Here is a 12,862-nt window from a genome sequence, read left to right on the forward strand (position 1 = left end):
ATCTAACTTTCTAATCCCAATATCTGTGCAACCTGATTTCGTTAACCAAAATATGAACTCTGTCAGATCAAATAGACAAAGTTTTAAATATCAATCGTTTTCACATCAGGTTTAGAAGATAAAGAAATTTGTATACTATATTAAGTTTTAAATGATTGTTCACTGTTTTTCAAAAATATGTTATTTTATATTTTGTAGACTTCTGGCTAGTAGGAAAGAGCTGGAAGAACCATTTGAAAAAACACAAATAGGATCCAGTGCCATGGCATACAAACGAAACCCTATGCGAAGGTAAAAAAAAACTTAACTAAAAATGGGATAAGAAAGGTTAGGCAAGGAGTGGATATCTTCGACAAAAGAATTCTTGATTCTTTAAGTTCATCTCGGATACAGTGCTTCAGAATACGGCCTCGTCTACAGCAATCTTTTCCTCAAGGCCTGCAGAGTATATACACCGGTATCATAGTGCATGGTGCACAACCTATCATGATTCTATTTTCTATGTATTCATTTTTCTTGTTTCTGGCAAGAGGGAGGGGGAAGAGAAGCATAAAGAAACCCCTCCTTCTCTGCACTATTATGTTCTTGTTTTCCAAGTAGGGTGTACTGCCATGTTTTATTCAACACATGGGTTCTGTTCAGTTGCAAGATACTGGAGAGAGTTGTATAAGAACCTGACTGTTCTGAGCTCTCTTGATGCTTACACATGGAACCAGATTCAATCGAAAGAATTAGCATCTTTCCAACGAGTTTGGATATTTAATAAGAGCTAACCAGGCTTGTTATTATGGAGTATATTAAAACTGTCAGTAGCAAAATCTGGATCCAGCTAGGTAAAAAACTCAAGGTTAATACCGTGTTAAGGAATGAATGCAGGCCTTTAATGTTACTTTTATTGATAACTTTTAAAAAGGTTTTTTGTCATCATTACAATTTCAGGAGAACAAATAGTAATTTTTTTTTTAATATTCATAAAATTGATTCTTTTAATATTTGCTTATCTTACCAATAGTCATTAGTCAAGCTTGGTCTCCAAACTATGTTAAGTTGGTCAAAACATTATTTTTAAAACACTAAATTAACCTGATGGAGGTTTACCTTATTCCCATGGAATGATGATTGATTGATTGATTGATTGACTATTTAGTGAACGTGTTTGTTCTCTGGCTCGCCATTTGATATCATTAATTCAGTCTCCTCTCAACACTGCAGCTACTCAATGGATGGAAAGGTTGGTGTATATTTCATACTTCACCGTTATCCTAGTTTGCCACATAATACATGATATTTGCCTGCTTTTAACAGTTTGCGACACAGCCCTTTGGTTCAATACCCAATACAAATAAATTGGCTCTACCAACAATGCTTTCGGTTAAAAACTTTTGTGTTGTTATTTTGAATACTTGAATCAAGCAGTTATATGGATAAGATTATTTCCCTTTACATATCCCGGGCCATGGTGATGGTACTCTAATGGGATCACAGATAACTAAGATTGATGAATCACACAAATTTACCTTATATTAAAAGTTGTCACAGTGTATATCTCGATATCAAGCGTTGTAGATTACAAAAGATATGGTCTTTTTTTAAAGATGTATTTAATATGTATTATTTATTTATTCTGAAAAAATACAAGGCAGGAAAATTTCGATTTTTAGAATATTATTGTTTAGAACACTTGATGATTCTGCAAACCGGAGAATCACCATTGCTGAAGCATTCCTCACAGCTGATGCCATTTTACAAACCTTACAGAATATTACTGAAGGTAGCTATTTTGTTTTTAATTTAAATCAACCCGTTTTATGGCGCTAGCATCGATTTACTTGAGGCATGGTGGTCTACCCCAAAGTAATCGAGAGATATATCGCTCAAGAGCTTCCCTTCATGGCAACAGAGAATTTTATCATGGCCATGGTCAAGGCAGGAGGAGACAGGTGACATTTTGAATAAAATTTACTACGTCATCTCAAGTGATATCCCATTTAAAGAGAATATCTTCCTCCGTCTAGTGTTCAGTTGTGAGAGTTTCTTTATTTTTATATGTTGCATAAATCCGCATTCTGATTGTCACTTCTATAGATAAATGCATTTGGAAATGAGAAAAACAAAGATATCTTGGCTTAGAGGAAGGTTTCAAAGAGTAGCGTTGTAAATTAGGCATACTCTTCTTTAAATGCAGGGTCAAATTAAATTTTGTCTACAGTCTCTTTAAGATTGATGAATATATGTTTAATTTGTTTAAATCCCTCCAGGCAGGATTGCCATGAGCAGATCAGGGTTCTATCTCAGCAAGCTGGAGATGTTGTGAAGAAGGAAGGAGGGGATAATGATCTCATTCAAAGGAAAAACTAATTTCGCAATCTTTCTAATTTTCCATTTTTATCAGATTGAATGTATTTGTATGAATTAGATTAGCAAAAAAGCTTCTCTTTAAATTGAGTATAAAAAGAATTATTTCAAATTAAATTTAAAAGAAAATTATTTGTGTACGCAGAATTAAGGATTGTGCTTATTTTGCACCAATTCATGCTGAGCTGGAGACCCTTATGGACCCAACTACCTTTGTAGGCAGAGCACCAGAACAGGTTGATTGATCGATTGATTGGTTGATTAGTTGATTGGCATATTATATTTGGTTTAATTAGATGTTGCTTGTTTTTTTTAGTTGTATGAACATTGGACTGAAAGGATAAATGCAAAAGCAAAAAATTGTGTTGAGTCCAGTATATTAAGGTTTTTTTTAAGTTTTTAAGAAGAACTCCATTTTGATGGATTGTTAAATTTTCTAAGAATCTCGACTTGATGATGTAAAAAAATAATGATTTTTATGATTTTAATTGGATGTTTGATTGATTGATTGATTGAGTATAAATGATTTGATTTTGAAGGTCCGGGAATTCCTGGATAGCGAAGTGTATCCTGTCCTGGCGAAATATCCCGGACAACTGGAGGGTTCCGTCTCTCTGGCTGTTTAAATACTGATTGGAAATCTGCACCAACGTCTTTAAGAAACTGAAGATATTATGTTAAGCTACCCTTTATTTTTAAAAGCACTTGTCCGATTCGCGATGGTACCCTTGAAGATGTGATTTATGCATCAAGATATAGTAGAAAATTGTCAGAATTCAACCCGAAAAACGATGATATCTTCCTTACTATTGTTGATGGGAAGGTTTAAAGAATACCGTTATGAATCGAACATGTCAATCTTGTAAATTGTGGGTTACTTAAAGGGACTGTTAAGGAAAAATATAATGGGGTATAGGCTGAAAGCTTTTCACTTCAGCTCTTGATCGCGACCCATGAAAGTTCTATCTGATGTTCCTGTCGCGAGAAATTGATAAAAAACTGTGTCAAATTTATAAAAAAGATATAATATATCTACAATTTTGTATAGAAATGGTAAGTTTACACAGATCATATTCAGCAAATACGCATCCAATCTGAAAACGAAGATATCCCAGAGAAACATATTTGTAACTTAGGTTTTCTCCAATTATTATTTTATAATTTTTATTTTTATTTTTAATAGATATAATTGATAATATTATGTAGAAGTCCGTATCAAAACTCCCACCAATGGAAGTGCAGTATACTAGTCCCGTCATACAGACAGATACACGTGACCAGTAAATTGCACTCTCATTGGTGAGAGTTCTGCTGGATATAAATGAATTTTTGTATAAATTTGAAATAGTTTTTCTATCAATTTCTTGAGACAGGAACATTAAATATAACATTCATGGGTCGCGATCAAGAGCTAAAGTGATTAGCTTTCAGCCTATACCCCTTTTTATTTCCCTTTACAGTCCTTTAAAATTATAATTTCGTTCACAGTCCTTAAAAGTCTGCGCCAAGATTTTAACTCTGGGAAAATGCCATTTTGAGTAGTAGTCAATTAGAAATAGTAGTTTTAGAAGATTATTTTACCCAAGATCTGATTCGGTGATATTTCTAGCAATCCTAACCATCCTGGAGTATTGATATTGAGCAATCCAGTGTTTTTTTTATTCTTTTAGAATCCTTAATCATTTGTATGTAGAGTGCACTGAAACTGGTGAATTCTTTGCTTAATTATATGAAGAGCTTATTTTTAATAAATGTATTCCCATGAAGTCTTATTGTTGTATAAGAGATGATTTTGTATTGTATAAATTAATCTGAATCAATTCAAGTTTTCAGATGAATAGTAAAAATGTTGCTTTGTTTAAAGCACCCTCAGAGGACTGTCAGGAAGAGAATGTCACTGGTTTAAACGATAAACAACTTCCTTGCAGAATGATGCAATAAGAATGAAATCTTGTATTTGTACTTCCCAAACTCTTTAAACACGTTCATCTCTGATTTCCTCAAATCTCTATATTTTTGCAACTCTTTGATATTTTAATCTATAAATCCTGTAAGATCAATTAATTTCTAGGTTTAAAATATAAGAATAGAAAGACTTTGAAAACAAACAGTAAACAGGTTTACTGATATATAGTATTTGTTTGTATGCGTGTGCCCACATCCCTTAATTAAAAATAAATTACTTTTTTAGGTTAATAAAAATAGGTTTTAAATATCAAAGGTTTACACCATCTGGTCGCAAAGATATATGGATTAGAATATTTGAGACTTAATTCTTACACATATTTTTGTAATAAAGAATTCAACCGAGTTTATCTTTTTGCTCAAAAGATGTCTGCTTTTTTATATCATATGAACAATTATGAATCATAAAATAGCGAAATCGCGAAGAAAATCGGGTTCTCTGTCAGAAACATGTTAATTTGAAACAAATATTCATTCTTGCCATTAAGAAGATGTGTCGAGTTGTTTTTTTAAAAATTGTGAAAATATATTTCTACCCAAATTGGTGATCAATCCCTTTTAAAATTGACATTATTCCCCTTGTTTTGTAGGACAGGTATGTGAAAGTTCTTGAAGAAGATGGGTTTAATGTTATTCTAGTTCCTGTTATACAGTTTAAATTTGTTAACCAACAGGTAGAAATGGTTTAATGTTACTCTAGTTCCTGTTATACAGTTTAAATTTGTTAACCAACAGGTAGAAATGGTTTAATGTTACTCTAGTTCCTGTTATTCAGTTTAAATTTGTTAACCAACAGGTAGGATGGGTTTAATGTTACTCTAGTTCCTGTTATTCATTTTAAATTTGTTAACCAACAGGTAGGATGGGTTTAATGTTACTCTAGTTCCTGTTATTCAGTTTAAATTTGTTAACCAACAGGTAGAAATGGTTTAATGTTACTCTAGTTCCTGTTATTCAGTTTAAATTTGTTAACCAACAGGTAGGAAGGGTTTAATGTTACTCTAGTTCCTGTTATTCAGTTTAAATTTGTTAACCAACAGGTAGGAACGGTTTAATGTTACTCTAGTTCCATGTAGGAAATAATCAGTGAAAAATGAGGAGTTTGTTTTAACATTGAAAGTTGCGGCAAGAAACAAGTTGTTTTGAGTTTCATCTTTAAATTTGAATTAATATGAGTTGAGTAGTTGTTGCAACAGTTACCGAGTATAATGGAATAGTATTCTAGGAGTTCAGAACTGCTGTTGCATCAGCTGCCGAATATACTGGCATAGTATTGTAGGAGTTGAGTACTGCTGTAGCCTCAGCTGCCGAGTATACTGGAATAGTAATGTAGGAATTGAGTACTGCTGTAGCATCAGCTGCCGAGTATACTGGATAGGAATGTAGGAGTTGAGTACTGCTGTAGCATCAGCTGCCGAGTATACTGGAATAGTATTGTAGGAGTTGAGTACTGCTGTTGCATCAGCTGCCGAGTAGACTGGCATAGTAATGTAGGAGTTGAGTACTGCTGTTGCAACAGCTGCCAAGTATACTGGAATAGTATTGTAGGAGTTGAGTACTGCTGTTGCAACAGCTAACGAGTATACTGGAATAGTATTGTAGGAGTTGAGTACTGCTGTTACATCAGTTACCAAGTATACTGGAATAGTATTGTAGGAGTTGAGTACTGCTGTTGCATAAGCTGCCGAATATACTGGCATAGTATTGTAGGAGTTGAGAACTGCTGTTGCATCAGCTACAGAATATACTGGAATAGTATTGCAGGAGTTGAGTACTGCTGTTGCAACAGCTACAAAGTATACTGTAATAGTATTGTAGGAGTTGAGTACTGCTGTTGCATCAGCTACCGAGTATACTGGAATAGTATTGTAGGAGTTGAGTACTGCTGTTGAATCAGCTGCCGAGTATACTGGAATAGTATTTACAAGTAAACGAGCTGTGGAATCTGTAGTAAATTTACAAATTGATATTCAGGTGAGCTAATTTGGATTTTAAATCTTACAAAGGTATTGTACACTTTCCTCTAACTCTAATTTTATAATCTCTGTTTCTTTGCAACCTGATGTCAGCCTTTGATATTTCAAATTAAAGATTGTATATTGGTTTGTGGGTTTACTGTGCTCATAAGATATAATTCTTAGGTCTATAGGTTATTTTCTTTTTATAAAAATAACTAGCTCTATAAATAACATTTTTATTCTTAACATTTTTTTATTTTACCATCTAATAATTTTGGTAATTTTTTGTAGAACTGAGGAGAATTTAAAGATAAATCGAAATTAATTTCCAATCCGGAGTTTTTCTATCTGCAAGAGAGATAATCTTGTTTGGCCAATATGGACAATTTACTGCTTAGATCTTGAAAGAGAAAGATATTTATGCTGTGGGACCAGGAACAGCTGATTTTCTTCAGGAAACGACTTAAAACAACTTTTTTTAAATATTCCAACCAGATCTTGCGATTTAAAAAACTCGAGAAAAATACGGCTCGGGTCTAAGCTGCCGTTGGGCCTTATTTACGGCTTGAGCTTTCGGATTCAAGCTGCATCTAATTTTTCCACAGGGTCGAGTTCAAAAAACCGGTTTAATATTTTATTTGGCAGATTTTTATGGAAGGAATTGGCGCATTCCGGGTTTTTATGAGAACTAGACTTAACATTAAGCCTTATTCAAAATCAAACGTAATTCTTCACAATTGTTTATTGAAAGTAGATTTCTACTCCAAAGAAGATCACACACACAAACAATATAACACACACATTTACACACACGTCACGGGCTCCTTTTCAAAAATGAATAAGATCGTTGATTGGTTTCAGGATAAGTTTGGATTTGCAAGTAAGGGTTCTGAAACCGGATCAGGAGAAGCTCTTGCAATTTTTATAATCGAAGAAAACTTGAAATCTTCAAGGAAATTAATCTAAAACACAAATATAAAACACGTAAAAGGAGCTGAGCTGAAAACTTTAGAATGGTGGATATCAAGATCATTGCTTGATCTCCTCTTTTTATTAATCTCCAGATTAAATATGGCTTGTTCTCCCTTGTTATTAATCTCCAGATTAATTAACAGATCGGGATTAAGGATATCCCATTCTAAAGTTTTCTGCTCTGAGTAATTTCTTCATAGTCGAATTTTATAATCCTTTAAATCTTGACAATTCAATTAAGTATTTTTGATATTTTAAACTGTGTATTGTAGTACAGTGAGAACCAGAAAACAATGGAATAGGAAGACGTCTTTTAGACTCAAGTTCAACATTAACAACTCCAATGCAAGAGAGACAGCAATTTTACCTTAAAAGGGATTTATTAACTTAATACTAAAGAACTTGCGGATTTTTACATATTTTTACTTAGGTTTCCCAGAAACATATTTTTACGGATAATTTTTAGGTTTCTATTTCACGAATTATTATGTATTTTTTTGGTTTTTCTTTACTTAAAAAATTGTATTTTTATTTTAGAGTTTAAAAGTTTGATGCTTAACTTAAACACATATATTTTCGCAATTTCATACTTAGTAATTTTTCTAAGTTTATAGGTTTTTATTTTACGTATTTTTACGTATTTTAAAGTTTTTTTCCGGGTTTTTTGTATACTTAAAAAATGCATTTTTATTTTAGAGTTTAAAAGTTTCATGCAAACATAAAATACGTATATTTTCGTGAATTTCATACCAAGTAATTCTTCCAAGTATTTAAGGTTTTTATTTTACGTATTTTTTCGTTTTTTTTACTTTTAAAATGTATTTTTTTAGAGTTTAAAATTTTGATACCAACCTAGAAATATGTATATTTTCGTATTTTTCATGCCACTAATTTTTCTAATTGTCTATATATTCACGAAACCTCCACTGCACGAAATTTTTAAGTTATAATTTCAAAATATTTCATAATTTTTCAAGAGAATTGGAATTTAAGAAATTTAATGCAACTATTTTGGTAAATACAATGTTTCGAAATTTCTATCATTTGGGAGTAAATTGATGTTTTTATTAGAATCAATGTTAGAATCAATGTCAGTAAATTCGCGATTTTCTTTTATAAATATAAATTCCATTTGAAAGTCTTGTAACAGGTATAAAGTATAAAAGATGTTGAATATGTACTTGTTGAATATACATACAAAATGCATGCATGAATGTTTACTAGGATGGATACAGATGAAGGAATGATGATGGTGTGAATTGTGTAGAAGAATTATGGATTGGATTGAAATAAATTGATATGAATATTGTGGAATTAGTTGTATGGATATGAAGAAACATCATCATCATTTTCTTAACATTTTGGTTTTAGAACTTTAATTAGCCTTAAAAATACGCATTTTTATAAACCTAAAAATTCCTGATTCATTCGATTTAAGGTTTTTTACATACGCATTTTTACCAAGGAAATGATTACGAAAATATTTACGTCATAAGAATGGAAAATACGTATTTTTACGTATTCCAACCCTAAAAATACGCATATACACGAATGTCATGCGTATTTTTTGAATTTCCGGTTAGTAGGGAACTCTTTTAAAAACGTAATAATTTTAAGGACTATAGAAAATGAAAATATTGCAAAGCATGTGCTATTATTGGTTATGTGTTTAGATTATTGTTTACATCAGAAACCCGTTTTTACTGTTCCCTTGCAGTTCTCTATCACGCGAAACTATGACGACACCTTTAGGAATATTTTGAAATCCATTTTTGATTTTTTTGTTTTATTTTACGTTAAATCAACCCTCGTAAAATATTGAATTGTAAATCGCGATTTTTCAAACACCTCCAGATGAAATCCCTACGCTGGTCTGCAGTGGAATCAAAATCTTACTACGAACTTCTTTGATTCCTTCAGGGCTGCCATTTCAAAATTAACCTACTTTAGAAAATGCTGGAATACAATGTAGAAGAATTATAAGTTATGAAACTTCGGAAAATCAAGACTTGAAATCCATCATGGCTGTCCTTGAACAACAGAGTATTTGCGCATTTTTCAGTCCTTCTGGCGTCAAAAGCGCAATGCCGCATTTTTCCTCGGAGCACTTGAAAGCGGCAAAATTTGTAGCAATCGGTGAAACAACTAAACAGGCGCTAGAAAATTATGATATAGGTATTTATCAATTTGTATGCAAAGGTTTTTTAAAACTAATCTTTTAAACTTTTTTTAGATGTTTATTGTGCTGAAGAACCAACCCCTGCTGCAATTCTAAGCTTGTTACGAGTATTTAATTTATGTAATTAGTGATTCATCATAGAATCAGATAGATATGCAAATTAAAAAAAATTTAGAGTTAACAATCTGTGATATAATTAACTGTTTTACGGTATTTTTTTTTAGCTTCTACAACTTTGGAATTTCACTTTTTTATACATTTGGTATCAAATATAATGTTGATTTTTTTTTCCAAATGAATTTAAATATCAAATAAATTTGCCAATGATTTTTCGATTGTTTTTGATTTGTAATCCATTGGAAGGTATTTAAAAAGTGGGTTTCCATTTGCAGTTGCTCAAAAATAGCGCAAAACTTGATCTCAGTTGGTAACTGTAGAATGGTGGATATCGGGATTAATACTTGATCCACTCTTTTTCATAATCTCAAGATTAAATAACGGTTCTTCTCCTCTTGTTGTTAATCTCTAGATTGATTTACCAATCGGGATTAAGGATATCCTATTCAAAAGTTTTCAGCTCTGAAGTCATATCTAAACAAATTTAAAATCTATCTTGTTACATGCAGCAAAAAATAAATCGTATTGGTCGGACATCAAATTATTTAATATAAGTTGGAATGGATATCTATAGAATAATTCAAATTATTTAATATATGTTGGAATGGATATCTATAGAATAATACAAATTATGTAATATATGTTGGAATGGATATCTATAGAATAATACAAATTATTTAATATATGTTGGAATGGATATCTATAGAATAATACAAATTATTTAATATATGTTGGAATGGATATCTATAGAATAATTCAAATTATTTAATGTATGTTGGAATGGATATCAATAGAATAATTCAAATTATTTAATGTATGTTGGAATAAATATCTATAGAATAATACAAATTATTTAATATATGTTGGAATGTATATCTATAGAATAATACAAATTATTTAATGTATGTTAGGAATGGATATCCATAGAATAATACAAATTAATTATTTAATATATATTGGAATGGATATCTATAGAATAATGCAAATTTTTTAATGTATGTTAGGAATGGATATCTATAGAATAATACAAATTATTTAATATATATTGGAAAGGATATCTATAGAATAATACAAAATATTTAATATATATTGGAATGGCTATCTATAGAATAATACAAATTATTTAGAAAATAAGATTATTACTTAGATATATGACTCTGTTCATTGCCTTATATAATTATTTGTATATAAAAATTTAAGTTTAATTATATTATATTATTCCAAAAATCCCATATCTTAATGGAACTAACTCTGTACTTTACAGTCTTGTGGCTGAATATATGAGAGATAATAAAGAAAACTTTTCACATTTGTTATTTTTTAATCTAACTAAAAGAACAATTTTCTTCTTCAATCTTTCTTAAACTTATTTATTTTAAGTCGCCCCCCCCCCTTTTTCTCTTTGGTTAGTAAATTTTTTATCATCGCTAAACCCTAAATCATTTATTTCGCCTTGAATGTTCATTATTTTAATCTTAAATTTTTAAGAAATAATTAAATTTTTTGAAAAAATTCCAAAAAATATTTCAAAAAATTTTTGGATGCATATCTGTAATTATCTACATATGAATTTATGAATGTAATAAAACAGAAAAAAAGCTTACCCTAAATTTGTTGATCAACAAAGAAAACCCTTTTATAACATACTAGCTGAAGGGCCCGGCGTTGCCCGTGGAAAAAACTTTGGAAATATTTGAAAAAATAGTATTTCGATTATTTAGCCTTTAACTCCCCCCGGCCACCCATGAGTTTCCACAAAAAAAGTTAGCCCATTCAGTCCAGCCGTTTGACCGGCTGGAGGGAAAATGTACATGAATGTCTTGTTTTATTATATAGAAACACTCGGTAAAGTCTGTCATATAAATATATATTTAAAAGGATTATCCCTAACTCCACCCTAGACTAGTGATGGCGTTGTTTTGAGGTTCTTTTGAAACATTTAGTTTTTTTTTCTGAGGTTTAAAGCGTGAGTTATTGATAAAATTGCAAAATTGTATTCTCGATGTGTTTGCTATTATTACATTAATGCGAATTTTTTATCTTCTCAACAATATCTATTTATGTCATGTTAAGTGTGAAAATACTTTCATTTTGATCTTAAACAAACTAGAAAAATTTAAAATAATTTTTACAATTTTTTTCCACGGGCAACGCTGAGCCCGCCAGCTAGTTTTAAATACGATTTTGCCTGAAAACGATGCCCATCAATATTCTAGACTAGGATTCTACTTTTCTTCTAGAAACATCTGCAGCCATTTATATCTTACAAATAGAGAATACAGGGTGGTTTATTTTTCGACCTACACATATCCGCCATACTATTTCTGACCTACGCCAAATCTGCTACACATCCGACCTACTAGCACGTGGTATTACAGCTGCTATATGGACTTGTGGCCGCAGCGCTCGGCCCCCTAGCCTGTCCTAGTCGCAGAGCTCGGCCCAGAAACTGTCTTAACCTAACCTAACCCTCAAGTAATACAAAAATAAACAGCTGNCTTGTTGTTGTAACAATTACCTTTTGTTAATGGTCGTTGTTCTTGTAATGTTGTGGTTGTTATTGTTTTGTTGTTTTTTGTTGTTGTTGTAATCAGTACCTGTTTTTGTTATTGTGTTTTGTTTTTGTTGTTGTTGTTTGTTATGTTGTTGATGATGTTGTTGTTGTTCTTGTTGTTATTGTTGATGATGTTGTTGTTGTTTCTGTCGCTTTCGTTTTTCTTGTGGATGGTGTTGTTGTTGTTCTTGTTGTTATTGTTGATGATGTTGTTGTTGTTGCTGTCGCTTTCGTTTTTCTTGTGGATGGTGTTGTTGTTGTTCTTGTTGTTATTGTTCATGATGTTGTTGTTGTTGCTGTCGCTTTCGTCATACATACATACATACATACATACATACATCTATACATACATACATACAAACATACACCTACTCATACATACATACATGTATATACATGCATCGTACAGGATTACCCATAGAATAACAAGTCTCATAAAGGTCAAAAAAAACTTAAAACATGAATTCTCATTCTGGAGGCAGAATTTGGGTTTTATTTACCTCGGGTTCAGCCTTTAATCAATGTATTTACAATGATTTTGCAGATTAAGAGACAAGTTTACTTCTGGAGGATTGGTGAAAGAAAGGCAAAACAAATTCTGTTTAGTCGTCTCTAAAGTCTCATTCTTTCTGAGTAGCCCTGTAATACTTTAAACTTATAAACTGAGCGATGCTTTGGAATCTTTTTACTATTATTATTATTCTTATTATTATTATTATTATTATTATTATTATAATAACTACAAATATTATTATTATTATT

General features: G+C 31.3%; 2 protein-coding genes across 9 annotated transcripts; both read left to right on the forward strand.

The window, feature by feature from the left end:
- Window positions 1-201: 201 nt before the first annotated feature.
- On the forward strand, window positions 202-3,001 carry LOC111713337 (adenylosuccinate lyase). The gene is made up of 7 exons (XM_023488189.1): window positions 202-291; window positions 1,148-1,231; window positions 1,677-1,771; window positions 1,835-1,940; window positions 2,259-2,348; window positions 2,501-2,591; window positions 2,895-3,001. The coding sequence occupies exons 1-7, from the start codon at window positions 263-265 to the stop codon at window positions 2,979-2,981; spliced, it is 582 nt and encodes a 193-aa protein (XP_023343957.1). The 5' UTR covers window positions 202-262; the 3' UTR covers window positions 2,982-3,001.
- LOC111713336 (uroporphyrinogen-III synthase) lies at window positions 2,990-10,082 on the forward strand. 8 transcript variants are annotated; one of them, XR_002767670.1, is made up of 10 exons: window positions 3,175-3,265; window positions 3,816-4,239; window positions 4,911-4,994; window positions 6,193-6,294; window positions 6,677-6,733; window positions 7,140-7,231; window positions 8,941-9,002; window positions 9,201-9,425; window positions 9,484-9,639; window positions 9,822-10,082. XR_002767670.1 is itself a non-coding variant. In XM_023488187.1 (9 exons), the coding sequence occupies exons 2-9, from the start codon at window positions 4,189-4,191 to the stop codon at window positions 9,555-9,557; spliced, it is 747 nt and encodes a 248-aa protein (XP_023343955.1). In that variant the 5' UTR covers window positions 2,990-3,077; window positions 3,965-4,188; the 3' UTR covers window positions 9,558-10,082. The 8 variants fall into 8 exon arrangements, 5 of the variants coding, with proteins under 5 accessions (XP_023343955.1, XP_023343953.1, XP_023343954.1 ...); XR_002767672.1 differs by having other exon boundaries at window positions 9,836-10,082; XR_002767671.1 differs by having other exon boundaries at window positions 9,854-10,082.
- Window positions 10,083-12,862: the final 2,780 nt, after the last annotated feature.

Source organism: Eurytemora carolleeae, unplaced genomic scaffold (assembly GCF_000591075.1).
Source record: "Eurytemora carolleeae unplaced genomic scaffold, Eaff_2.0 scaffold1228, whole genome shotgun sequence".
Lineage (NCBI taxonomy): Eukaryota > Metazoa > Arthropoda > Copepoda > Calanoida > Temoridae > Eurytemora > Eurytemora carolleeae.

Coding starts and splice junctions, on each gene's coding strand:
- LOC111713337 (XM_023488189.1), top strand. CDS start 263: ATGGCATACAAACGAAACCCTATGCGAAG. Junction 1,232..1,676: donor GCTACTCAATGGATGGAAAG/GTTGGTGTATAT, acceptor ATTATTGTTTAG/AACACTTGATGATTCTGCAA. Junction 2,349..2,500: donor GATAATGATCTCATTCAAAG/GAAAAACTAATT, acceptor TTGTGTACGCAG/AATTAAGGATTGTGCTTATT.
- LOC111713336 (XM_023488187.1), top strand. CDS start 4,189: ATGAATAGTAAAAATGTTGCTTTGTTTAAAGCACCCTCAGAGGACTGT. Junction 6,734..7,139: donor GAACAGCTGATTTTCTTCAG/GAAACGACTTAA, acceptor GATTGGTTTCAG/GATAAGTTTGGATTTGCAAG. Junction 7,232..8,940: donor GAAAACTTGAAATCTTCAAG/GAAATTAATCTA, acceptor TGTTTACATCAG/AAACCCGTTTTTACTGTTCC.